The sequence below is a fragment of the Fringilla coelebs genome (genome assembly GCF_963513975.1).
Source record: "Fringilla coelebs genome assembly, chromosome: 27".
Lineage (NCBI taxonomy): Eukaryota > Metazoa > Chordata > Aves > Passeriformes > Fringillidae > Fringilla > Fringilla coelebs.
Genome location: NC_140053.1, coordinates 5,639,801 through 5,663,839, shown reverse-complemented (window position 1 = coordinate 5,663,839; position 24,039 = coordinate 5,639,801). Strand labels below are relative to the sequence as shown.

The 24,039-nt window shown below is 60.6% G+C and overlaps 2 protein-coding genes across 3 annotated transcripts; one reads left to right on the top strand and one right to left on the bottom strand.

Moving 5' to 3' along the window:
• Positions 1-5,549: 5,549 nt before the first annotated feature.
• Positions 5,550-19,867, top strand: SMARCD2 (SWI/SNF related BAF chromatin remodeling complex subunit D2). Its single transcript, XM_084222416.1, has 13 exons — positions 5,550-5,792; positions 12,561-12,748; positions 14,765-14,807; positions 15,269-15,391; positions 15,722-15,841; positions 16,456-16,551; positions 17,384-17,485; positions 17,822-17,983; positions 18,172-18,269; positions 18,625-18,760; positions 18,838-18,960; positions 19,345-19,446; positions 19,546-19,867. The coding sequence occupies exons 1-13, from the start codon at positions 5,637-5,639 to the stop codon at positions 19,597-19,599; spliced, it is 1,503 nt and encodes a 500-aa protein (XP_084078542.1). The 5' UTR covers positions 5,550-5,636; the 3' UTR covers positions 19,600-19,867.
• A 189-nt stretch (positions 19,868-20,056) lies between these two features.
• Positions 20,057-23,926, bottom strand: PSMC5 (proteasome 26S subunit, ATPase 5). Of its 2 annotated transcripts, XM_084222418.1 has the most exons (13): positions 23,821-23,926; positions 23,277-23,348; positions 22,742-22,811; positions 22,478-22,575; positions 22,197-22,253; positions 21,892-22,126; positions 21,693-21,815; positions 21,432-21,622; positions 21,249-21,347; positions 21,046-21,156; positions 20,886-20,972; positions 20,651-20,706; positions 20,057-20,151 (listed from the first exon to the last, which is right to left on the bottom strand). In XM_084222418.1, exons 1-12 carry the CDS (start codon positions 23,857-23,859, stop codon positions 20,653-20,655), a joined length of 1,236 nt encoding a protein of 411 aa, XP_084078544.1. In that variant the 5' UTR covers positions 23,860-23,926; the 3' UTR covers positions 20,057-20,151; positions 20,651-20,652. The 2 variants fall into 2 exon arrangements, with proteins under 2 accessions (XP_084078544.1, XP_084078543.1); XM_084222417.1 differs by having other exon boundaries at positions 20,081-20,706.
• Between the last annotated feature and the right edge of the window lie 113 nt (positions 23,927-24,039).

Sequence of the window (24,039 nt, the reverse complement as noted above, 5' to 3'; positions counted from 1 at the left end):
GGGGCTGGGAGTGAAGGGGATTTTGCTCTGCAGATGTTTGACCTCAAACCCCACAAATCCTGAGGGGTTTGATTGGTTTTCTGTGGTCCCAGCCCCAGCAATCCCAGCTCTCCTGGGGCTCCCTTCATTTGAGGGGATGTAATTCCAGGGAGGAGCCCAGGATGAACACGGTTTCCATGGGGTGGGGCAGGGGCAGCCTCGGGATGTGTCTGCTTGGCTCCCAGCCCAGAGGAAGGGGCAGAGGGGACTCTGTAGCTCCCGACCATCGTGGTGTTTCAGGGCCCTCTTGTGCCCAAATTTACGGAGGGGCTGAGCCCGGAATGCATCTCCTCGAAGGTTTTGGGAAAAGGGAAGAAGCTTTTCCATTGGGATCAACCCCCTTAGCATGATCCTGAAACTCCTGAAGATATAAAACCCACAAAAATTTGGTTCAATGTTTTAAACACCAGGAGCTCTGGGCCACAAAGGGTCCCCCATGGCTGAGAGGGAAGGGGGGATTGGGGGTACATCCCATTGACAGCTGGGGTGTGGGAGGAAGCAACAGGGCTGGAATTGGGGCCAGGGATGTGCCAGGAGACCCAGCTGCCCTGGCAGAGTGGGTGCAGCTTCCCGGCACAGGGTACCAGGATTTGGGGCATTAGCAGGTGATTGAAGGTTCTGCTGCTGCTTCTTTTCCCTTCAAAACCTCTTGGCCCAGCTGGAAAATCCATCCCAATCCTGTTCCATGGTACCAAAGATCACCCACCCTCCAAGCCCTGCCTTTGTGCCCTGCCCCAGGGGATGGAGGGGACAGGGAGGGGCTGTCCCCCCTCTCCAGGCAACACAACCATCCCAAGCCCAGTACAAATGGATGCAGTCTGGGAGGCTCCAGAGCCTCTCTGGAGGCTTCCAGTGCCCAAAGACAGCCCTGTGGGGAGAAGACAAACTCAAAGGGATTCAGGAGATGAATTCCCAACAGCCCTTTGACTCTCCTGACAGGAAAACCTTCCCTTCCCAGGGGAATAATTTAAAACCTGAGTTACCAGGGTGGGAACTCAAAGTTTTATTGTGTGAGAGCTGTGTCCCAGCTTGGACCAGCTGCAGCTGGGATAGACTAGGATAGGTAAGGGCTCGTGTTTGGATGGAGATTGTGCAGCAGCCAGTCTGGGGATGGATGAAAAGCAGGGAATTTCCTTCCCAAATGAGGAGCACACCTGCCCAGGTGAGGGGAGTGACGTGTTCTGAGTGTGGAACCCGCTCCACACCACTGGGAGAATGGAATGTTTTGGGCTGGGAGAGCTTGAAACCCCCCCAGTGCCACCGGGGACACCTCCCAGTGTCCCAGCGTGCTCCAAGCCCTGTCCAGCCTGGCCTGGGACACTGCCAGGGATCCAGGGGCAGCCCCAGCGGCTCTGGGAATTCCATGCCAGCCCCTCTCTGCCCTTACTCATGGAGAGACATCCAAGGCTTGCAGCCATCCAGCTGCTCCAAGAAATGAAGCCTGCCATGGAACCTGCAGAGCCCAGGCTGTGGTTCCACAGTGTCCCTCAGTGGCCCTCTGGAGCACAGCTTTGTTTGGAATCCCTGCAGGGCTCCTGGCCCTTCCTTGGCAGGACCATCACCAAACCACAGTGATCCTGCTGCTTTCCTCCTCCACCACCTGGGGCAGCTCTCCAGCCCTCGAGTGTTTTTGTGGATGTCCTGGATTACCAAGCAAATTGTGTTCTATTTACCATCTGTATGGCAGTTGTCTTCTGTTCAGTGGGCAGCTTTCCTTATCTCTTCTACAACCAGGGAGACACCTGCTGATAACAGGCTATGGAATGTCCCTGCATGGCTGATAAGAACTGCAGCATCCCACTGGGAGATGTGAGCCCAGAGGGAGGAGCCAAGCATTCCTACCTGGATATAATCTGGAGATTCTGGAACACCAGCACAGCTTCTCCACTGGATTCCCAGAGGAACAGCAGCTGCCTCTGCCCCTGGACCTTCAGAGGCAGACTGCCCCCTTCTCCAGGATCCCTGCTCCAGCAGAACCACCCCTGGCACTGCAGGAGGGCTGAGCCACAATTCCAATGGCCCTGCTGCAGCACCCTGACCCACAGGGTGTCAGGCTGTGCTCTGGCTCTGGCAGTGTTGGTTTGATTTACGGCATTGTTTATTTTATCCTTTCATTTTCTTCCCAACAAAGAACTGCTATTTCCTGTTCCCATATCTTTGCATGAGAACCCCCCTTTAATTTCAAATTTATAACAATTCAGAGGGAGGGGTTTACATTTTCCATTTCAGGGGAAGCTCCTGCCTTCCTTAGCAGACACCTGGCTTTCCAAACCAAGACAGTGGAATATCCCCTTCCATCCCCAAGGTACAGAGCGGCCATGGACACAGATTTGGAATAACCTCAAAAAGGGAGATTTAAATGGAAAATATGCACAAAGTATTGCTGGTTTTCCATCCAGAGGGGAAAATTCCCTGGTCCTTGCAGACAGCCAGGAACAAGCACCTTCCCAGGGAAGCACTGAGCCTCATCTAGGCTGATTAACAAGGCCTGGTTAATTTGGTTTCAGCCTAATGATAGAGAGGAAGGCAGAGTAATCACCTTTAACCACCACAGAAATGACCCTTTAATCAGCATCTTCTGGGTTTATCCTGAGCTGGCACCTGCTGGCTGCTGGGAAAGTTTCTCATTTCCAGAGGAATTCCAGCAAAGCCATTCATTGCTGGGGTCTCCACCTCTTGGAAAACGTCCCAGGAGGAGGAGACTGAAACCAGCACCTGAGGAAGGGAGAGGATGGAGCCTGGTGTTCCTGGGAGCTCCAGGGGCTGCAGGGAGGGGAAACAGGAATGAGGCTTTTCCAAATGCCTGATGAGCCCTGGAAGTGGAGAGGAGCAGGGAGATGCTGCAGGCAGCACAGCAAAGACATCCTGCTGAGAACTGGGAATACTTCCAGAGGTGTTTTCCTGCTGGGAAAACGGAGCTGTGGTTCTTTGAGAGCCTTTGCCCCGGGCAGGGGAAGCTCCTACTGGGAGCAGTGCTTTGGGATGGAGCAGTTCCCACTCCAGCAGGGGCAGGGAAAACTGAGGAGAGAGGGAAAAAAGGGAAAAAACAACTTCCTGAAGGTCATTCAGCCAGGCAGGGATGGGAGGAGGACCCAATGTCCTGGGGTGTCCCCAAGCCCCAGGACATTCCACGGGCTCAGGTAAAACAACAGGAATGACAACAGAGCTGGGAGAGGAAAAAAGCCCTAATCCTCACAATCCCTGCCTGATTTCCCTGCAATCCCATCCCTTCTACATCCCAGAGAGAGAAATCAGGCTCAGCTCATGCCTTGTCCTTGCCTACCTAGTTTCCAGTTTATTTTGCTTTGGAATCATTGCTTCCATTTCAGTAAAAGCAAAAAATCCACGAGGAGAGGCTTCTCCCGTTCAGATTTTTTTCTTACCTACAAGTGGGAAAAGGAGCTCTGGATCCTGGAAAATTGTTTTCCCAAGGGAAAGGGAAAGCGTGCCCAGCACAGCCCTCTCTGAAGGAAGCAGGAAAATCATCTCAGTGAGTGAAGAGCAGAGCCCTGGGTGTCCCCCAGGGAATGAAACCTTGTCCCCACCGCTGTCCCACAGAGCCACCAGGAACGGGACTGGGACAAATCCCTCTGAGGACTTGAGACCTGTAAAGGAGGAAGGAGCCTTTTTCAACCTTTAATGTGCAGGAGTTCTGCTCAGGGGAGCATCTTCAGTGACATCCACGGTGTGAGGAGCCTCAGCTGCCACCTGTGCCCTGTGCCTGGGGTGTTGTGGGGAAGCCACTGCAGTGGAACATCACTGTCACTTTTCCTGCCTATCCTTGTCCCTGGACAGACAGGGACTAGGCAGGACACAGACTGCCACAAGATCTGGAAACCTCCCCAAAACCACAGGAAAACTTGCTGGGACAGGAGAGAGCAACTACACCTGCAGTGAGGTGTGATGCCAGCCTGGGATGGACTCAGCAGTGAGGAATTCCTGGGCATGGAGCAGGCTCTGAGCATCTCTGAGTCCCTGTGGCAGCACACAGAAATTCCAGCCTTTCCCGGGATTTCCCTGCCGGTTTCCAGCGGCTCAGATGGCCTCGGGACAGGGTTTGGTTGCGTTTATTGAGGTGTCAGCGCTCCCGAAGGGTGTTAGTGATGGTCCAAGTCTGCTGTGGGAGCGTCCAGGTGCGGATGCAGAGCAGGAGGGTTTGCAAACACAGCCCTGAACCCCCGTTCCATGCAGGCCCGTGGCGGTCCCTGCCTGGACTGAGGCATTTAACGGGACTTTGGGGCATTCAACGGGAATTTGGGGCATTTAACGGTAATTTGGGGCATTTAACGGGAATTTGGGGCATTTCGGGGCTTCCGCTGCGACCCCAGCGCGGAGCGCGGCCCTGCAGCGCCCCCTGGCGGCTGCGCCGCGGAACAACCGCGACCTCCGGGGCCCCCGGGACCGCTGAGAACACCGGGACCGCTGAGAACACCGGGACCGCTGAGAACACCGGGACACCCGAGACCCCCAGGACTGCTGAGAACACCGGGACCGCTGAGAACACCGGGACCGCTGAGAACACCGGGACACCCGAGACCCCCAGGACTGCTGAGAACACCGGGACCCCCGGGAATGCTGAGAACACCGGGACACCCGAGACCTCTGGGACCCCCGGGAATGCTGAGAACACCGGGACACCCGAGACCTCTGGGACCCCCGGGGCTGCTGAGAACACCGGGACACCCGAGACCCCTGGGACCCCCGGGACCGCTAAGAACACAGGGGACCCCCGGGACCACTGGGACCCTCGGGACCTCCTGACTCCTGGGACCTCCGAGGCACCCGCGACCTCCACAGCCGCGTGTGCCCGAGACCCCCGCGGTCGCCGAGACTCCCGGGACCCCTGGGACCCCCAAGGCTCCCGCAGGTGCCCCGCGCCCCGTAGCCGCCCCCAGGTGTTCCGCACAGCCACAGCCGAGCTCTGCCCGTCCCGCAGTGACCCCGTGTCCCCCCCGTGTCCTGCCCCTGCACACACGCGTGTGCAAACACACGGGCCCTCACTCCATAGGTGTGCAAACACCTCTGGGCACCTGTGTCACACACATCTGTGTCGCACACACACCTGTGTCACAGACACACCTGTGTCAGACCTACATGTGTCACACACACCTACACAGACACACCTGTATCAGTGCACACACACACCTCCACACGTGTGCACACCTGCACACCCTCTCGGGCCCATGCTGAACACACACACACACTCTCACACTCTCACCGGTGTTCACACACACCTGCACACACCCCCACGTGCACACAGGTGCACACACGTGTACATGACACACGCCACACGCGTTGACGTCACTCACGCGGGCTGGGGGTGGAGCCTCTGCCGGGGTGGGCGGAGCTCCCGGGTGCGCGCGGCGGCGCGGGCGTGGCACTGCGGGGGCGGGGCCTGATGCGGAGGTGGGCGGGGCCACGAAGGGGCGGGATGCTGTCGGGGGCGGGGCTATGCCAAGGGGCGGGGCCTAAGGCGGCGGGCGCGGAGCCGTTCCCGTTCCCGTTCCCGTTCCCGTTCCGGCGCCGCCGCCGCTCGGAGTCGCCGCCGCCGCCGGGGCCTCCCCGCCCCTCCCCGTGCTGTCCGCTGCGGCCCCGCCATGGCCGGGCGCGGCGCCTTCCCGCTGAGCCCGCTGCCCCCCTCCGCCGCCCCGCCGGCCCCGGGGCCCGGCACCGCCCTGCTGCGCGGCCCCAGCCCCGCGCCCGCCGCCGCCCCGGGCTACCGCGCCATGGGCCCGGCCGCCGCGCAGTACCAGGTGAGAGCCCCGGGGCGGCGGGAGGGCCGCGGGGGCACCGGGGGGCCCGGGGCAGCGGCGGGGTGGCCGGGCGGGCCGGCGGGGCCTTCCCGGGGCAGCGCGGCCGGGCCTGGGCGGCATCGCCCGGAGCGGGCCCGGCAGCCCCGGTGCGGCCGTTCTGCTGCCCCTGCTAGCCGGGACGCCTCCCGGTTAGCCGGGACACCTCCCTGTTCCCCGCTCCCACTTTGCACCCTCAGAGCCCGCTGAAAGTTGGGCCCGGCCCGTCCCCTCCCGCAGCGGGTGAGCCGGGCCCGGGCCGGGGTCGCTGCCGTCAGCCCCGGGCCCGATCCGGCTGCGCAGCCCCCCCGTCCCTGCCCGTCCCTTCCCCCGGCACCGAGCCGGGAACACGTTCGTGCCCTTGTCAAAGGCGGAGGTAACGCGTGATGTGCAGATGTAGCCTCGGTGTAACCTCGGAGTATCCTCGGTGTGCCCTCCGGAAGGAGCGGGCTTGGTTTGCGGTGGGAGAGGAGAGCAGGCGCTCGGTAATGTTGGGGAAAGGAAATCTAAACAACGAGCAGCCCTCCAAGAGCACGTGAAATCACTCGGTTTTCAGCCTGGCATCTTCTACAAGTAAATTCAGGAAGTAAGAACTGTGTTTACAAGCGTCTGCAGGGACAGGACCCAGGGAATGGCTCCCACTGCCAGAGGACAGGGCTGGATGGGATATTGGGAATGAGGAATTGTTCCCTGGCAGGGTGGGCAGGCCCTGGCACAGGGTGCCCAGAGCAGCTGGGGCTGCCCCTGGATCCCTGGCAGTGCCCAAGGCCAGGCTGGACACTGGGGCTGGAGCAGCCTGGGACAGTGGGAGGGGTCCCTGCCATGGCAGGGGTGGCACTGGGTGGGTTTAAGGACCCTTCCAACCCAAACCATTCCATGTCTCTGCTATTCCAGCAGTAAGAAGTATATCCTGACACACATTCCTGCTCCCCCTCGCACACCTGGCTTCCCAGTTCACTCCCAAGCTTGTGCTGATTACTTTGGGATGAGTTTTCAGATGTGAAGCTCAGTTTTCCAGGCAGGCTGGAAATGGAGGAGCCCCGTTGTGCAACACGTTCTGCTGGGCCGCCGCTGCCTCCTCCAGAGCTGTGCCTGATTTGCATGATTTAAAACTCAGGAAATAAACCAAGCTCAGGGAAATTCTGGCTCCTTAACACAGGAGAAGGAAACAACTTCCTCCTGCAGTCTTCAAAACGCCAGAAAATGGTGTTGGAAGCTGAGCTGGCTGAGCGTGAGCCGCTGGTAACTCGAGGCAGGGGCACTGCCTGACCTTCCATGTGCAGGGTGCAAAATCCAGCTGGGAGTAAACAGGCTGGCAGGTGCTGCTTGCCCCGCGGCTGGGCTGGCAGCAGGTGTCCGGAGCAGGGGGCGATGTCCCCACGGTGAGGTGCTGTCCCCTCAGTGCTGTCCCCTTGGTGATGTCCCCGCGGTGTCCGGCACCGCTGGCACAGCGGGATCAGCCTCCAGGCTGGTGTTCAGTGGCCTCTCCCTGAGCCTGGGAAAGGAGAGGATCCAGAGGGTCTGCTCTTTGTTTTGCAATTCCCAGGCTGAGGGAAACAGCCCCTCCCATCCCTGCCATCCCCCCAGGGCTTGGTTCTGTCCCAGTTTTAGGAAGAGCTGCGTTGTTTGGGCACCAGGAGACAGAAGAGGCTCTGGCCAGGCCAGCGAAGGCTTAGGAGCTCTAATCTTGGGATTATTAAACATATGCTCGTCCTTTGGACATCCTTGTGTGCCTGCTGGGGATTTCCTGGCAGCCCAGGCAGGGAATCCAGGGGGCACCTTTGGTGGGAGCTGATACTTCCAGAGCAGCCAGGGGCCGGTGCCATGCCTGGAGCAGGCAGGAGAGGCCTTTTCCAGGAGCAGGAAGATCGGGGTGGTGGGGAGTATGGGCAGATCCTCCACCCTGATCCCTCTCCCTGCCCCTGCAGCAGCCAGGATGCCCAGGCTGAGCCCCAGCAGCCAGGTTCCATGGAAGTTCAGTGAGAAAGACTTTCTGGTTTTTCAGGTGATGGTTTCAGGTTTAGGAGAGTTTTTCCAAGTTTTGGGATTAACACCATGGCCTGAAGCAGCATGGATCTGTGTGGGATGAGACCTTGGAATTCAGCACTCTGACCTTGCAGTTACCCTCAGCTGATGCTTCCCTGGTGCAGAATTAGGTCCCCATTAAATGGATTTTATTGGCATATGTTGGGAAGACAGAGCCTGAAATCCCTGGCCAGGAGGCTGCTGCAGCCTGAAGATTCCCAATCTGGAAGCAGCTCTGTGATCCTGTCCCTAGGCAGTGGGAAGGAAAGATGTGCTTCATGGAGAAATCCATGGAGGAACTGAAGAAGTGTGGGATGTTGTGCCAGGTGAAACTGGGGAGGCTTGGACATGCTGCAGAGGGTGCAGTGTGGGAGAAATCCACCCTTTGGGGAGCAGGGAGAGCAGTGTTCCTGCTCATGCAGTGCTGGGAACTGGCTTGGAGGGGGCCAGGGGCCGGCAGCCAGGACTAGAGCTGTTCCAGAAGGCTGCTGGTGCTGCATAACCCCACCCTTCCCCAGGGAGAGGCTTTCCGAGGCAGGTTTCATCAGAGCCCCAGCCTGGAGCTGCCTCCAGCCTGATCCAAAGCAGATGGACACTGTCCTTTGGAGCAGGGGGAGGAGGGCAGAGCAGAGCCCAGGCACGCTCTGCTGCTCCTGGGAAACGTGACAGGGAAGGGGGAACAGCAGCACCTCCAGCCCTGCTGCTCCTTCTGCTTCCACAGGGCCTTCCCAGGAGCCCTCCAGAAAGTTTGGCCCTGCAGGAACACCATGGGCAGGGTTTGAGCCAGGCCCATGCCTGCTCCTCCCCAGGAGGAGCCAGCACCTTTGTTCCTTGTTCCTGCTGCTGTTCCTGCCCTGTGGGATCTGAGTCCCTGTGACCTCTTCTTTCCCTGCCCTGGAACATTCAGGGCTCCAGCTGCAGGGCTGTGGACAGGCAGGTTTGTCCAGCCCAGACAGCTCTGCTGCTGCTGGAGACATTCCAGGATGTGTCCTGGATCTGCTGGGGGCTGTGCCTGTGCTGTGCCCTTGTCCCTTTGATTTACCACTTCCTCATGTCAGCTTTACAGCTGAGATCTGGCTCCTGGAGCTCCTCCTGTGTCAAACATGGAGGTTTTCCAAGTGTGGGGAGTTTGGGGCTTGCAGGGAGCTGCAGCAGAGTTTGCAGCAGCAGCATCTCCATCCCAGCAGCACCTCCCAGCTCAAGGTCTGTGCCAGCACCAAGCCAGGCTCTCCCTGGCACCCTCCCAGGAGGGATTTGCTCACAGATAAGGAGGAGCAAAGGGGAAGATCACTCTTTTGGGGTGTGCATGGGGCTCATGACCTCAATCTACGCCAAGCCCTGGGCAGTAGAGGTCTCCTGAAGCCCAGCCCAAGGTGGAGCTGGAACCCTGTTTGAGCAGGGATTGTTTCTGTATCCTGGTGGGAAGTGCTTGCCTGGGCACCAGGGGAGGAACTTGCAGGAAGAGCTCTTGGTGCTGGGCCAGGCTGTGCTCCAGAGCCCCAGGCGAGGATGGATGTGGGCTCTGGCTCCCTGGTTCCTGTCAGTGTGCAGAGCTGGATCCTGGAGCAGCACAGGAGGGGGTGGGGAGGAGCCCTCCTCCCCGGCTGAGGAGGTGCTGGAAGAGCCAGGGTCCTGGAAGGGCCATGAACAGGCTCTGGAGCTGTTTGCAGAATTCCTGCTTTGCCTCAAGCTCTCTGTCCAGCCCAGCTTCTTCCTGCAGATTCATTCTGGGATTTATTGCTCCTCCTTCCTGCTACCAGCCCCTGATTTCTGGACTGCCCTTCCTCAAGAAGAGACCTTTGGCAGGCTCAGAGGCTCCTGCCATGCCAGCAAACATCCCTCAGGAACTTCCCAGCCTCTGTTGGATCAGCCAGGGCCGGTTCCGGGCAGAGCTGCCCCAGGCCCGTGGGCTGAGCAGTGCCCTGGCATGAACCCCGGGCACAGCCCTGTCCCTGGCAGGGAGCAGCCACGAGCTGCTCGTCCCTGGCAGGGAGCAGCCACGAGCTGTTCACTGTCCCGTTTCCAGAGGCTCTGCAGGGAGCGCTGGATGGGATCCAGGCTGTTCCTTCCGCTGAGCTTGCAGGGTTTGCCCTTTGTCTGCCCCTCCGAGGGGAGGGGACAGGGCGGGCCCTGGGGGTGGCACAGGGACTGGGGGTGCTGGGCAGGAATGAGCTCCTGCTTGGAGTTGGTTTAATCAGATTTCCTGAGTTTAAGCCCTCTGCATCCTGGGAATTTCCAGACTTTCCAAGAGGGGCTGGGCACAGGCTTCACCCTGGGGCTGTGGTGCTGCTTCCTGGCTTGGCTGAAGGTTTTAGGCTGGGCTTGTGTGGGAAGGGTTTGGGAGCCTTTGGGGGCAAGTCTGCCCCAGGCACTGGTGACTACTTGAGTCAAGAGGCTTCTCTGTTGCAAATTTGAAAATCCTGAGAGTAAACTGAGAGGAAAATTCCACATGGAGGGTTCTGCCCTCCCCTTATTGCTCATCCAGGCAGTCCAGTGTGGGTCCTTGGTGGGCTGGAAGTCGCTCGCTCCCTGGCAGCTGAGCTGTGGCTGATGGTTCTCAGATGGTTTGGGAGCTGATGGTGAGGTGAAAGTGTGACAAATCTGTGTATCCTTGTGCTGAACCTCTCCCTGCCAATGGAATTGTCTCAGTGGAGCCCTGGAAGGAGCAGCTGAACACACAAGAGACCTTGCCCAGGATGTGGAACTGTCAAAGACTCTCTGAAGCCTCCAAATCTCTCACTTCAGGGGTAGATCCGAAATGTGCTCCAATCTCTCACTTCAGGGGCAGAGGGAGGGAGGAGAGACCTCAGGGCTGCTCTGACTGAAGGACAGGAGCTGGGCATGGCTGGGTCAGCTCCAAGCAAGCTCCTGACAGCATTCCCAGGGCAGAGAATGTCTCTGGAGCTGTGGAGCCTCCCTGGCCTTCCAGGCACTGATAAACACCCAGGGCAGGGTTTCCCTGGGAGCAATTTCCTGCTCCTGATGCCTCCAGGGAGTGCAGCCTCTGCTTCCAGGCCGGGCTCTGCACTCAGCTGCTCTGGGGTCCCAGGAATATCAAATTAAAAGTTTCCCAGCTCCTTCTGGGGGTTTCTCTGCTTTTCAGAAGCCCTGGCAGGTGTCAGCACAGGTTTGGGTTCCACAGGGGTTCCACAGTCCTGCTGGAACTGAGCAGCAGAACAGCATTCACTGTGGTTTGTGGTGTTGCACGGGCTGTGGGTCCACCCGGTCCTGCCACAACGGATTTCTTGATAAACCCAGAGAAACTGGGCCTGGCCTTGTGGTTTTGGCACAGAGAGGTGCCGCTGGCCCTGCTGCCAGAGTCACGAGGAGCTGCACAAATGGGGCTGAGCAGGAGGAGAGGAACATCTGGGAGCAGGAAAAAGGAGCCTCCTGCTCTGGGGAAGGGAGGGTCAGAGTCGGGCTCTGGGCTTGCTGCTTCAAAGGCTCTGGAGCCTGTGTGGTTGTGCTTGTTGTGTAACAGGGCTCAGCCTGGCCCTGGGGGGGTTTGAGCTTCCACGTGCAGCACTAATCCTGGGGCCCTGCTGCTGCCCTGATCCTGCCTGGAACACTTCTCCTCTCAGGATCTGCCACTGGCAGAGGCACCAGGGGCAGCTCAGACTCTTGGCTTTGTGTCCATCAGCTTTTCACAGAGGTGGGGGTGGTTTTTAAGGTTTTTTAGGCTGCAGCTCCATCAGACCAACCCCTGCTATAGCTCTGAGCTGTGGAGGGTAGGCTGGCTGCATCCCATATTCCCAACCCTGCATCCAGGGTTTGCTCCCAGATGTATCCCTGTGTGCAGGGAATGAGGTGTTTGCTTGGCTCCCTGCCCTGCAGGGCTGTGGGGATGTCCTGGCACGTCAGGAGCCTGGGGCAGGGCAGAAATGTTGCTCTGCTGGCTCGGTGGCTCTCCCAGCCTCCCACCTTGGCAGGGGGAGCTGAGGATCAGAGGATCCCCAGAAGCTGCTGGATCAGCCCCGAGGTGGAGCAGGAGGGGTGGCTGGTGGGTCCTGGGGGGACAACCTGGGGCACCAATGGGTGCTGCCAAATAGTGCTCTGAGAGTGCAGAGGGGCTGCCAGGGTTGGGACCACTCGGGGTTGTGTTGTCGCTCCCAAATTCCCTCTGTGTGTCCCTGGAAGGGAGAGGAGGGGAGCTGGCTGCTGACGAGGGGAGCTGCTGCCTCCTCCATCCATCACCTCCTTCCTGCCTGTGGGAGAAAGTGGGATTGCCCTGCTCCCCTCTCCCGTGCTGCTTTCCAGAGAGGAACCCATGAGGTCCCCATGGTGAGGACATTGCTGGCAGTGTCCTCGTGCTGCTGCAGCTGTGGGGTGGTGGCACGGGGCCTGACTTTGGCTCCACTGCTGCCAGGCCAGGCTCCCCTGCACTCCTTGGCCTCTCTTGTTCCTGCTTTCCCATCACTTCCTGCAGCTCCTGCTGGCATTCCCTGCCCTGGGCGAGGATGCACCCTGGGGAAGAGGTGGCACCAAGGGGATGACACCCAGGGTGGGTGGCACCAAGGGTGGGTGGCACCAAGGGTGGGTGGCACCAAGGGGATGACACCCAGGGTGGGGGGCACCAAGGGGGTGACACCCAGGGTGGGTGGCACCAAGGGTGGGTGGCACCAAGGGGATGACACCCAGGGTGGAGGGCACCCAGGGTGGGTGGCACCACGGCCAGGCTCCCGTTTGACCCCCGTCCCTGTTCTGCAGCAGCGGCCCGGGATGCCCCCCGGGGGCAGGATGCCCATGGCAGGGCTGCAGGTGGGACCCCCGGGCGCCCCCCCGTACGGAGCAGCGACCCCGCTGAGGCCCGGCCTGCCCCAGGCCATGATGGATCCCTTCAGGAAGCGCCTGCTGACCCCCCAGGCACAGCCACCCATGGCCACCCCCAGGAGAGGGTAAGGCTGCCGTGTCCCATCCCAGGGGGGTTCCCGTGGGAGGACGGGGGGTCCTGCTGGGTCCTGGCTGTACTTTGTGAAATCACGGGCTGGGTGGGGTGGGAGGACCTCAGAGCCCATCCAGTCCCACCCCAGGGCACCTCCCACTCTCCAGGGTGCTCCAAGCTCCTGGAACATTCCCAGGACTACCACAGTAATCCATGGGAGCTGCATCCCTGCTTGTCAGTGCAGCCAGGTTGTGTTTCACCTCCTGTTTTCCATCTGAACTGAGCCAGGAGCTGCTTGGTTCAAACCAGGCACAACAATTCATTCCCAACAAGATCTTCTGCTGGGAAACTTCTCCTGAGCACAGGAGAGCCCTGTTCTGGAAATGCCTATATAAATATAAATAATATATAATATCAATGAGATGTCACTGCAGATACAGAGCTGTGAAAAGATGGATGTAATTCCATTCAGGACAGGGATCCCAGGGCTGGGTTCAGTTAGTGTTTGATTCTCTTTGAGACCCCAAAGCCTCTCCAGGTCCCCACTCAAGTGTGTCACAAGTGTCACATCATGCAGAGTGCCACAGCTCCTGTCCTGCTGCAGAGGGGGGACCAGCAGGGTTTTCCTCCAGCCTGGCACCTGCCAGAGCTTGGGAATGGGATGTTTTGGGATGGAGGCAGAGATTCCTCAGTTTCCAGCTTCCTCTCGCTCTGATCTCCATACCAGGAGCCAAAGAGCCTTGTGGGGTCCCCAGCAGCAGCTCCTGGGGGTATTTTTTGTCCTCCCAGGGGTCCCTGGTGGCTCTGGCAGGCACAGATGTGACTGGAAGTGTGGGATGGGGCTCACAGATTTTAGGGATGCTCCCTGGAGCTGCAGTCAGAGCAGGACTCTGTTTGGGCTCTGCCAGCAGCTCCTCACTGGTTCCCAGCCCTGCTGATCCCTCTCTGTGGGGGCTGTTTGGCTCCTAGAATCTCCAGGCAGGATCCCTTGGTGTCGTGGATGCTCAGGTCCCATTCCCTTCCCTGGCAGCTCCATTGGCTTCCTCATCCCTCCTGGGCCATCCCAACACTGCACAGCTGGAGTGAGCTGGGGGCTGGGGACAAGGAGCAGCCTGGCACCCACAGGGACATCAGAGCCATCACATCAGAGCTGGGGGTGGGATCAGGGATCAGCCAGGCTCGCAGCTGGGCATTCCCTGCTCCCAGCTGCTGGATCTAGGGATTCAGAGCTTCCAGCTGCCCTGGAGTGTCCAGACCCTGCAGGAGGAGGGGTTGGATGGGGCAGGAATTGCTCCAGAGCAGGGCTCTGACCTCTCCTGGAGTGTTCTCCTGGACTCCTCCTGTGTGATCCTGCTGCTCCAGGTGCAGCTGGAGGAATGGGAATTCCCTGAGCTGCTGGACCCTGCCCAATCTCTGGGGCAGGAAAATAGGAGAGCAGTCCCTGCTGTGCCCAGGCTGAGCAGGAGCTGCCTGGGCACTGGGATGGGCTCAGGGTGATTGGAATCTGCAATGGGCAGGGTTGGTCCCAGCCAAGCTGGATTTTCTCAGGATTTCAGTCCCACCACAGCAGGGTTTGGTTTGGTTTGGGTTTAAGGGAGTTCCTGGCAGTGGCTTTGGATTGGAGCAGTGGGAAAATGTGATGGCTGCTTTCAGAGGGGAAGTTCGGGAATTTTGTCCTGCAGCCCTGCCTTTGCCTTGTTATCACCTGGATTTCCTTCCCTAGTGTCAGGCTGCAACATCCAACACCTTCCCCCCAGGAATATCCTGAGTGGGAATGGACCCCCAAGGCTCACCCAGTCCCACCCCAGGCCCTGCCCAGACCCCCCAACAATCCCACCCTGGGCATCCCTGGCAGCGCTGTCCAAACCCTCCTGGAGCTCCGGCAGCCTCAGGGCTGTACCCATGCCCTGGGGAGCCTGGGCAGTGCCAGCACCTCTGGGGATGGTGAAGAACCTTTCCCAGTATCCATCCCCCCAGAGAGCAGGCAGCAGGGTGTCCTGTGGGAGCTGTCATTTCTCCTGTTTCCCAGGGTCAAGAGGAGGAAGATGGCTGACAAGGTGCTGCCACAGAGGGTGAGTGTCACCTCAGCCTGGGGGACAGAGCTGAGCTGCTGCAGGGGATGGGGGGTCCCCAAAAAGGGAGGATCTCCTGAGTTCCTTTCTGCCCCCCTGGGAATTTCTTTTCAATCCCAAACCACCCTGGAGTGTTTCTGTCTCTCCCTCTGGCACAGCAGGAGAAGGTTGGGGTGGGGTTGGACTCTGAGCAAGTGAGGAGCAGGAATGGGATGGAATGGAGATCTCAGGAGGTCCCTAAGAGTCCCTCTTGAGATTCCAGGGTTCCATTCCATGCAGGAATGCTGCTGGGAACAGCAACAGGCTCCATACTGGTTTGGCCAGGGCTTTGCAGGGCTCCAAGCTGGGCTTAAAATAAGAACTGGATGCTGGACTCGTCACCTGGTGTCCCCCTGGCTGCTGGGGCTGTGGGGGTGTCCAGCCCATCCCAGCACCCTGGGATTGACCATTCCTGTGTCCAGATCCGGGAGCTGGTCCCAGAATCCCAGGCCTACATGGACCTGCTGGCCTTCGAGCGCAAGCTGGACCAAACCATTGCTCGCAAGAGGATGGAGATCCAGGAGGCCATCAAGAAACCCCTGACGGTGAGCTGGGGCCTGGCAGGGGCTGCAGGTCATGGAATCCTGGGAAACTTAAGGTTGGAAAAGTGCTCTTAGGTCATCCAGTCCAACCATCACCCTAAGTTGTTTCCCCAGGTGGAGTATCCATGGGTTTCTGGGGCACTTCAGGGATGGGAGATTCCACCTCTGCCCAGGGCAGCCCATTCCAATGTTTTCCAACCCTTTCCATGGATAAATGTTCCCTAATATCCAATCTAAACCTCCCCTGAGGCCATTTCCTCTCGTGCTGAGCTGGAGGTGGGTGCTGCAGTCCCCTCTCACTCCATGCTGCCTCTCTCTGTTCCCATTCCACAGCAAAAGCGGAAGCTCAGGATTTACATCTCCAACACCTTCACCCCGGCCAAGGAGGAGGGAGAGGGGGGAGAGCGTGTGGCCTCCTGGGAGCTCCGTGTGGAGGGGAAGCTGCTGGAGGATGTGAGGAGCCAGCAGGGCTGGAGGGATGGCAGGAGGAGCTCTGGGGCATCGGGAGCATCAGGGGGAGGGAGGGAGGAGCTGGTCAGGATCCAGGAGGGATGGACTGGTGGTGGTGGGAGGAGCTGGTCCATAGGGGTCATCCAGGAGGGATCAGGTGGTGGGAGGAGGAACTCTGGTCCATCAGGAGCATCCAGGCAGAGGGAGGGAGGAGCTGGTCAGGATCCAAAAGGGATGGACTGGTGGTGGTGGGAGGAGCTGGGATAGGGATGAGGGGCTGGTGGGAGGGACTCTGGTCCATGGGGATCGTCCAGGAGAGACAGGTGCTGGTGGGAGGAGCTATGGTCCATCAGGACTCAGGGGAGATTTATGATGGTGGGAGGGGAAGCACTGGTCCATAGCAATCCAAGATGGATGAGGAGGTGGTGGGAGCACTGGTTCATAAGGATCCAGGAGGGATGAGGAGGTGGGAAGAAGAGCTGGTCCATCAGGAGCATCCAGGAGGGATGAGGAGGTGCTGGGAGCACTGGTGCTGTGCTGAGAGCTCAGCTGGGGCAGCACGTTCCCCGCTCTGGGGCCAGATTTGGAATCAGGAATCTCTGCTGCTCTGTCTGCAGCCCAGCAAGCAGAAGAGGAAGTTCTCCTCCTTCTTCAAGAGCCTTGTGATCGAGCTGGACAAGGAGCTCTACGGGCCGGACAATCACCTGGTGGAGGTGAGGTGGGAGGGGATCCCAGTGGGAAATGGGCCCTGCTGCTCCCCCTCTGGATGCTCAGCTCCCAGGGCAGAGCCTGCTCTCCTGCTGGGAGAAGGGCCTGAGCAGGTTTTTGGGGCTGGGGGCATTGCCAGGCCTCCATGGGGACCATGCTCTGCTGCTTTCCCAGCTCAGGTTTAGGGATGCCTTTTGTCCCCTGGCAGAGCTGAGCTCTGCCCCAGCCCAGGTCTCAGCCAGAGCTGGAGCTGAGGTCTGTGGGGGCAGGGACGTGGCCCCAGAGGCAGCTGTCCCCCAGACACAGATGGGTCCCCATGGGGGTGCTGATCCCACAGAGGCTCACCCCAGGGCCATGTGGGAAGAAGGATTTGCCCTCCTGCCTGTCCCTGAGCTGGAGGGTGCTCAGGGGTTTAATGCCTGGGAGAGGGATCAGAGATTTTTTTGGGTACTCCTGCCTGGAGCTCTCCCTGCACCCAGCTCATGCTTTTGCCCTGGAAGACTCTGTGAAGAGGCTGAATCCCCTTCCAGGGGAAGCTGGGAGCAGCTCTGATGCACATTGCTGTAGGATTGATCCCAAAGCTGTGGGAGCCCTGCACCCCAAGCACTCAGGGCTGGAACTGCCCCAGTCCATGCCAGTGGTGGGGCACAGCCTGGGCTGGGATGGACTGGGAGAGCCCTGAGCTGCCACCACTGGGACCAGGAGCTGCCAGGGGTGCCCCAGGCTGTGTGGCTGTGCCAGCCCCTGCCCAGAGCCCCAGCCCAGCTCTGCAGACCCCAGCCCTGCAGGGTTGGTTCCATGGCCCTGCCTGAGCAGTGTCCCCGCTGTCCCTCGCAGTGGCACCGGATGCCCACGACCCAGGAGACCGACGGCTTCCAGGTGAAGCGTCCCGGGGATGTCAATGTGAAGTGCACCCTGCTGCTCATGTTGGACCACCAGGTACAGCCTGGGGCACCTGGGAGCCACTCAGGGGTGGGGATGGGCTGGGACAGGGCTTTGGATGAGGGTTTGGGGGGTCAGGGATTGACAGGAGCACGGGGAGCTCCAGGCATGGACCTGCAGTGACACAGGGGCTGTGGGGAACACAGGAATTTCTTCATGGAAAAAGAGTTAAAAAGTGGGACAAGCTGCCCAGAGAGTGCTGGAATCCCCATCCTTTCAGCTGTCCCAGGAACACTCAGTGCTCCAGGCTGGGGACAGTATGGGGGTGGGTCAGGCTGGGCTCTGCTTTTCCATCGTGGCTGGTTCTGTGGCTGACCCTGGCTGTCCCCACAGCCCCCCCAGTACAAGCTGGACCCACGGCTGGCCCGGCTGCTGGGAGTGCACACCCAGACCAGGGCCAGCATCATGCAGGCCCTGTGGCTCTACATCAAACACAACAAACTGCAGGACAGCCACGAGAAGGAGTTCATCAACTGCAACCGCTACTTCCGCCAGGTACCTGCACATTCCCCCCTCAGCCAGCTGGGAAAAGCCTCTCATCGGCTCCCACAGCCCCTCCAGGCTCTGGCTGTGCCCCTTCCCTGGGCCCTGGCTTGCACCACCAGCTTGGGGATGCCCCACCTGGCTGTACAGGTGAGGGGAGCCCCTGCCACGGGTGCCAAAGGCTCTGCTTTGCCCCCCAGATCTTCAACTGCGTCCGCATGCGCTTCTCTGAGATCCCCATGAAGCTGGCAGGGCTCCTGCAGCACCCAGACCCCATCATCATCAACCACACCATCAGGTGGGGGCACGGCCCTGGGCTGGGCATGGGTGGGCACTGGCTCCAGGGCTGAAGGGGCTCCATGGGACAGGGAGTGTCTATAGGACTGGGGGTGCCCCATGGGGTGGAGAATGGGCAGTGTCCATAGGGCTGGGGGACTCCACGGGCCAGGCGGTGTCCCCAGGGCTGGGGGGCTCCACGTGTTGGGGGCACAGGAGGCTTTGAGGTCTCCAGCCTGAAGGACCAGCACAAGTGACCTGGGAGGGGAAGAGCCACCAAATTTGAGGCTTCTTGGGGCACTGGTGTTGCTGTTGGGGGTCCATCCACCCCCAGCCAGGAGGGAGCTCAGCAGGACCCCCCAACCCCATTCCCCCAGTGTGGACCCCAATGACCAGAAGAAGACAGCCTGCTATGACATCGACGTGGAGGTGGACGATCCCCTCAAAGCCCAGATGAGCAATTTCCTGGCCTCCACCACCAACCAGCAGGAAATCGCCTCCCTGGATGCCAAGGTGGGAGGGGACACTGCCAGGGGGCAGGCGTGTCCTGTGGGGGGACACAGCTCCTCTGACCCCTGTCATCTGCCCAGATCCACGAGACCATCGAGTCCATCAACCAGCTGAAGACACAGAGGGATTTCATGCTGAGCTTCAGCAACAACCCTCAGGATTTCATCCAGGAGTGGATCAAATCCCAGAGGAGGGACCTCAAGGTAAAGGGGAACAAGTCTGGGGAGGTTTAGGTTGGATATTGGGAGAAATTTCTTCCTGGAAGGGGTTGTCCAGCTCTGGCACAGCTGCTGAGGGCAGTGCTGGAGTCCCCATCCTTGGAGAGATTCAGAAGAATGGATGTGGCCCTTGGGGACATGAGTCACTGGTGAACCACTGGTGAACCACTGGTGGTGGTGGTGGTGTTGGGCTAAGGGTAGAAGGTCTTTTCCAACCCTAACAGTTCCATGATTCTGAAGCCCTGGGGCTGGGCAGAATGGGGAGCAGGAAGGGGTCTGGGTCCATCCCAGAGCTCAGGGAGGGGTCTGGGTCCCTCGTGGATCCCTCTGTACCCCTCACTCCCGGTTGCCCCATGCCGTTCGGGTCAGATCATCACGGATGTGATCGGGAACCCCGAGGAGGAGAGGCGGGCCGAGTTTTACCAGCAGCCCTGGGCGCAGGAGGCCGTGGGCAGACACATCTTCGCCAAGGTGAGCTCGGGGGTGGGGCAGGGCTGGGATGGCGGTGACAGAGCCCCGGGACCCCAGGCAGTGCCCCCTGTCCCTCCCTGACCGCCGCGGTGTCCCCAGGTCCAGCAGCGCCGGCAGGAACTGGAACAAGTGCTCGGGATCCGCCTGACTTAAGGCGGGCGGGGCCCGGGGGCCGCTCCCGCCCCGCTGCCCGAGCCGGACGGTACCGACTGGAAGCCACAGCACTTGCACAAACCCGATGTGCCTGGAGGGATGGGAGCCCCCCGGGGCTCCCCCGGGCCGAGCACAGCGGAGACCCCGCTCCCCCCAGGCCCCCGCAGCGCCTCCTCCGCTTTGCATCGCGCCCCTCCCCGCGCAGCCCCCGCGGGTTCCCCGCTCCCCTCCCGCTCCCAAAACCCCCCCGGGAGCCGGGAAGCGCTGCCCGTGCTCATGGGGAGGAGCTGCCAGCCCCACCCGAGCCCCGCAGGCCCCGCCCTGCCCCTCTTCTACCAAAGTTCGTCATTCCAAACGCCAGCTCTCCTCGACGTTTTGCACTATTTTTGTGAACAGGTTTTATATAAAAAAGAAAAAAAAAACACGAAAAAAGGAAAAAGAGGCAGCGTTTTGTACAGTGGGTTTGTATTTGATTAATTAATTAATATATTGATTGAGTTCCTCTTCCTGCACTGGGCTCTGCAGGGGCTCAGGGAGGCTCCCAGGACTGCTCTGGGAATACACAACCGAGGGCTGGAGCTCATTTTGTGACAATCAGTTTATTCCTTCCCCCCCTCCCGCTGTTTTACATAATTCCATAATTAACCACTTGACAAGGTTTGGGGCAGAGGGGCTGGCTCTGCCCCAGGAGCCTGTGGGGGCACAGGGGCACCAAGAACTGGAGATAGTGGGGAGTAGGGAGGGGACCAGGGGGGCAGTGCCACCACTGCCACCCCCACTGAAGTGCCTTTGCCCCCCTGCAGGCTCCAAGGTAGGGGGGCGTTTACAGATTCCCAGGGTTGGGCTCAGGGGTTCCTGCTCTGCCTCTTGTGTAACCAGTTTTTGTCTATTTTGGATCTTTTCTAATAAAAGCAGTTAGCAGCAGCTCTGTGGGATGTGTGCTGTGTCCTGCAGCCCCCACCCCATCCCCAAATCAGTCCTCAACTCAGCGCCCAGGCGTGGCCACAGCAGCTTTTTATTGACAGCACAGAGAGAACAGCTTCAGCCTCACCGTTACTTCCACAGCTTCTTGATAGACATGTTCTTCTCACTGTCCTTCTGCATCACCTGGGGGGAGGGGATGGGGGTGGGTCCATTCAGTGCCCAAACTGGGTGTTAATTGCCCCCAAAACCAGGTTTCAGCCCTCTCCCCTGTTATTCACAAGGTGACAACCCCCTTGTTTGTGCTCCTGGCAAATGCCACCCAGAACACTTTGTGCCCCCGTCACCTCTCCCCTGGCACCCACCTTGGCCACGGCCATCTCGAAGTCCTCCTGTGTGACGTGCACTCTCCTCTCTCTCAGTGCATACATCCCTGCCTCTGTGCACACCCCCTGAGGGGACAGGAGGGGAGCATCAGCCAGTGTCTGCCGTGGCAGCCCCGTGTCCCCAGAGTCCCCAGCTCACCTTCACCTCAGCCCCTGAGGCCCCGGGCATCAGCTCCGCGATTTTCCGCAGGTTGATGCCCCGGGTCAGGTTCATCTTCCGGGAGTGGATCTTGAGGATGTCCAGGCGGGCCTGGAGCAGGGGAAGAGGGAGGGTTGGAGCCCAGGAATGGCTCCCCGGGAAAGGGTGGGGACAGGAGGGACAGCAGGGGGTGGCTCTGGTACCTCCTCGTTGGGAGGGGGAAATTCGATTTTCCTGTCGATGCGGCCGGGGCGCAGCAGGGCCGAGTCCAGGATGTCAATCCTGTTGGTGGCCATGATCACCTGCACAGGGGGACAGGGGGACAGCTGTCACCACCCCAGGCACTGCGGGGCCGGAAGGAGCCCAGGGAGGGCCTCCCCCTCTACCTTGATGTTCTTGGTGGCCTCGAAGCCGTCGAGCTGGTTGAGGAGCTCGAGCATGGTGCGCTGCACCTCGCTGTCGCCGCCGGAGCCGCCCTCCAGACGGGAGGAGCCGATGGAGTCGATCTCATCCATGAAGATGATGGAGGGCGCGTGCTCCCGCGCCATCACGAACAGCTCCCGCACCATGCGGGCCCCTGCAGACAGGGGGCTCAGCCTGGCACTGAGCCCACGCAGCCCCCAGGAGCCCCAGAGGCACCCCAGTACCTTCCCCGATGAACTTCTGCACCAGCTCGGAGCCGGAGACGCGGATGAAGGTGCAGTCGGTGTGGTGGGCCACGGCCCGCGCCAGCAGCGTCTTCCCCGTGCCAGGGGGGCCGTACAGCAGCACTCCCTGCAACGGCCACACGGCCCCTCAGAGCCTGCCTGGGGACACAGGCCAGCCCAGGGCTCCCCAGAGCAGCACTTGCCTTGGGCTGTGCAATGCCCAGTGCCTCGAAGAGCTCCGGGTGCTTCACGGGCAGCTCAATGACCTCCTTGATCTCCTTGATCTGCTTGTCCAGGCCCCCGATCATCTCATAGGTGGAGTCTGGGACCTTCTCCACCATCATGAGGGACACCAGCGGGTCCACCTTGTTGGGCAGGATCTTGTGCAGGGTGTAGCTGTCGTTGCGCAGGGCCACGCGGCAGTTGGGGGTCACCTGTGGGGACAGCACACAGGGGAGTGTCCCTGCCAGTCCTGGGGACCCCCACAGCCCCGGGGCAACTCACATCATTGATGTCGATGTTCTTGTCTACATCCACCACGAACTTCCCCTCTGGGTGCACCTGTAAAGGAGCGAAGACTCCCAGGAGTCATGTACCTGAGAATTCCCTGCTGGGCCTGGGAGGAGCAGCAGCCAGGCACTCCAACCCCACTGGGCAGCCCCAGGCCCAGCAGAGCCATCCCAATGAGCTCCTCAGCACAAGGAGCTCCCACCCCACATCCCCGAGCTGTCCCATCCCTGTGGGGACACGAGGCTGTCCCCCAGCCTAGCCCTGTCACCTCATACCTTGACCAGCACCTTCTTCTTGTCCATGGCTCTCACCACCTCTCCCACGTAGGATCCCTGCTCCTGCAGCAGCTGCAGCTCCTCCCGCAGCAGCCGCACTGTGAAGGGACAGCTCAGCACCAGCCCTGTGAGCTGCAGCCCCAAGGCGCAACCCAGAGCCCCCAGGTCCGCCTCAGAACCCCTCAGGCCAGCCTAAAGCCCCCAAAGCCCAGCCCAGAGCCCCCAGGCCCAGCCCGGGGCAGCAGGAGGAGCTGCAGGCCCTACCCTTCGCGTTGAGCTCGTTCCTCTGCGCCTGCAGCCGCCGCAGGTTCTGGCTCTTTTCGTTCACAATGAGCTGCAGGAAAAGGCTCTGCTGAGCAACCTCGGGCTCAGGCACGCCCAGCACAGGGAATTGTGGAATGCTTTGTGTTGGAAAAAATCTCAAAGCTCATCTCATCCCACCTCTGCCATGGCAGGGACACCTCCCACTGTCCCAGGCTGCTCCAGCCCCAGTGTCCAGCCTGGCCTTGGGCACTGCCAGGGATCCAGGGGCAGCCCCAGCTGCTCTGGGCACCCTGTGCCAGGGCCTGCCCACCCTGCCAGGGAACAATTCCCATTCCCAATATTCCATCCAGCCCTGCCCTCTGGCAGCTGTGACAGGGACCTGGAGAGGAGCAGCCCCCAGCTCAGAGCACAGCTCCAGCTCATGTCCCCAGAGCCCCCAGGGAGGGTCCTGCCGGCCCACAGCCCTGGGACACGGGCAGGGACACAGGCACACCATCCCGGCTGGAAGCACGGTGTCCCCCCCAGCTGTGCTCACCTGCAGCTCCTCGATCTTGGACAGGTAATACTGCCGGAGCCCCGAGCCGCCCTTCCCGTCGTCCATCTCCATCTGGGACACAGAGCTCAGCACCGCCGACTCCCCCCGCACCGCGCCGGCCTCAGGGCAGCCCCGCCGGGCCCCGATTCCCCCATCACCACCACCGGGCCGGTTCCTAGCTCCTCTTTTCCCTCCTCCCATCCCGGTCCCAGTCCCGGTTCCTCCTCCCGCGCCGGTCCCGAGTGTCCCTTCCCTCTCCTCACTCCCTGCCCGACACCACAAGCCGGGTCCTGCGTCCCCCGTGTCCCGTCTTCCCAGCGGTGCCCACACCAACCCCAGCTCCCGTTCCCCTGCGAGTCCCCCGATTCCGGTCCCGGTCCCGTCCCGCAGCTCAGGCACCGCCGTCTTCCCCAGATCCGCCTAGTCATGCCGCTGGCATGCCCTGAGCAGCCCCGGCCGCAGCACATCCCGAGGCAGCCCGAAGCGCGCCGAGTCCCTCCCTGAGCTCCGCCGGCTCCCCCAGCCCGGTTCGGCCCGTCCGCACCTGCTCGGGCCCGTCCAGCGCCATCTTCTCCGCCGGCATCAGGCCCCAACAAAGATGGCGGCAGCCGCCTTCCGCTGCCCGAGCCCTGCCGCTCGGCTTGATGGCGTCACTTCCCCTTCCGGAAAAACAGAGCCGGGAGGCGCTGTGCGCATGCGCAATCCATCCTGTCGGGTCTGCGCTGCCATCTTGGAGCGGTCGAAGGTGATGTGTCCGTGGGTA

Bases quoted from the DNA above. Each gene is read 5' to 3' on its own strand.
- PSMC5 (XM_084222418.1), bottom strand. From the start codon at position 23,859: ATGCCGGCGGAGAAGATGGCGCTGGACGGGCCCGAGCAG. The intron at 22,127-22,196 runs GTGAGTTGCCCC...CTGTCCCCACAG, and splicing joins AGAACATCGACATCAATGAT to GTGACCCCCAACTGCCGCGT. The intron at 20,707-20,885 runs GTGGGTGCCAGG...CCCTCCCCCCAG, and splicing joins TCGAGATGGCCGTGGCCAAG to GTGATGCAGAAGGACAGTGA.
- SMARCD2 (XM_084222416.1), top strand. From the start codon at position 5,637: ATGGCCGGGCGCGGCGCCTTCCCGCTGAGCCCGCTGCCCCCCTCCGCC. The intron at 14,808-15,268 runs GTGAGTGTCACC...TCCTGTGTCCAG, and splicing joins ACAAGGTGCTGCCACAGAGG to ATCCGGGAGCTGGTCCCAGA. The intron at 15,842-16,455 runs GTGAGGAGCCAG...CTCTGTCTGCAG, and splicing joins AGGGGAAGCTGCTGGAGGAT to CCCAGCAAGCAGAAGAGGAA.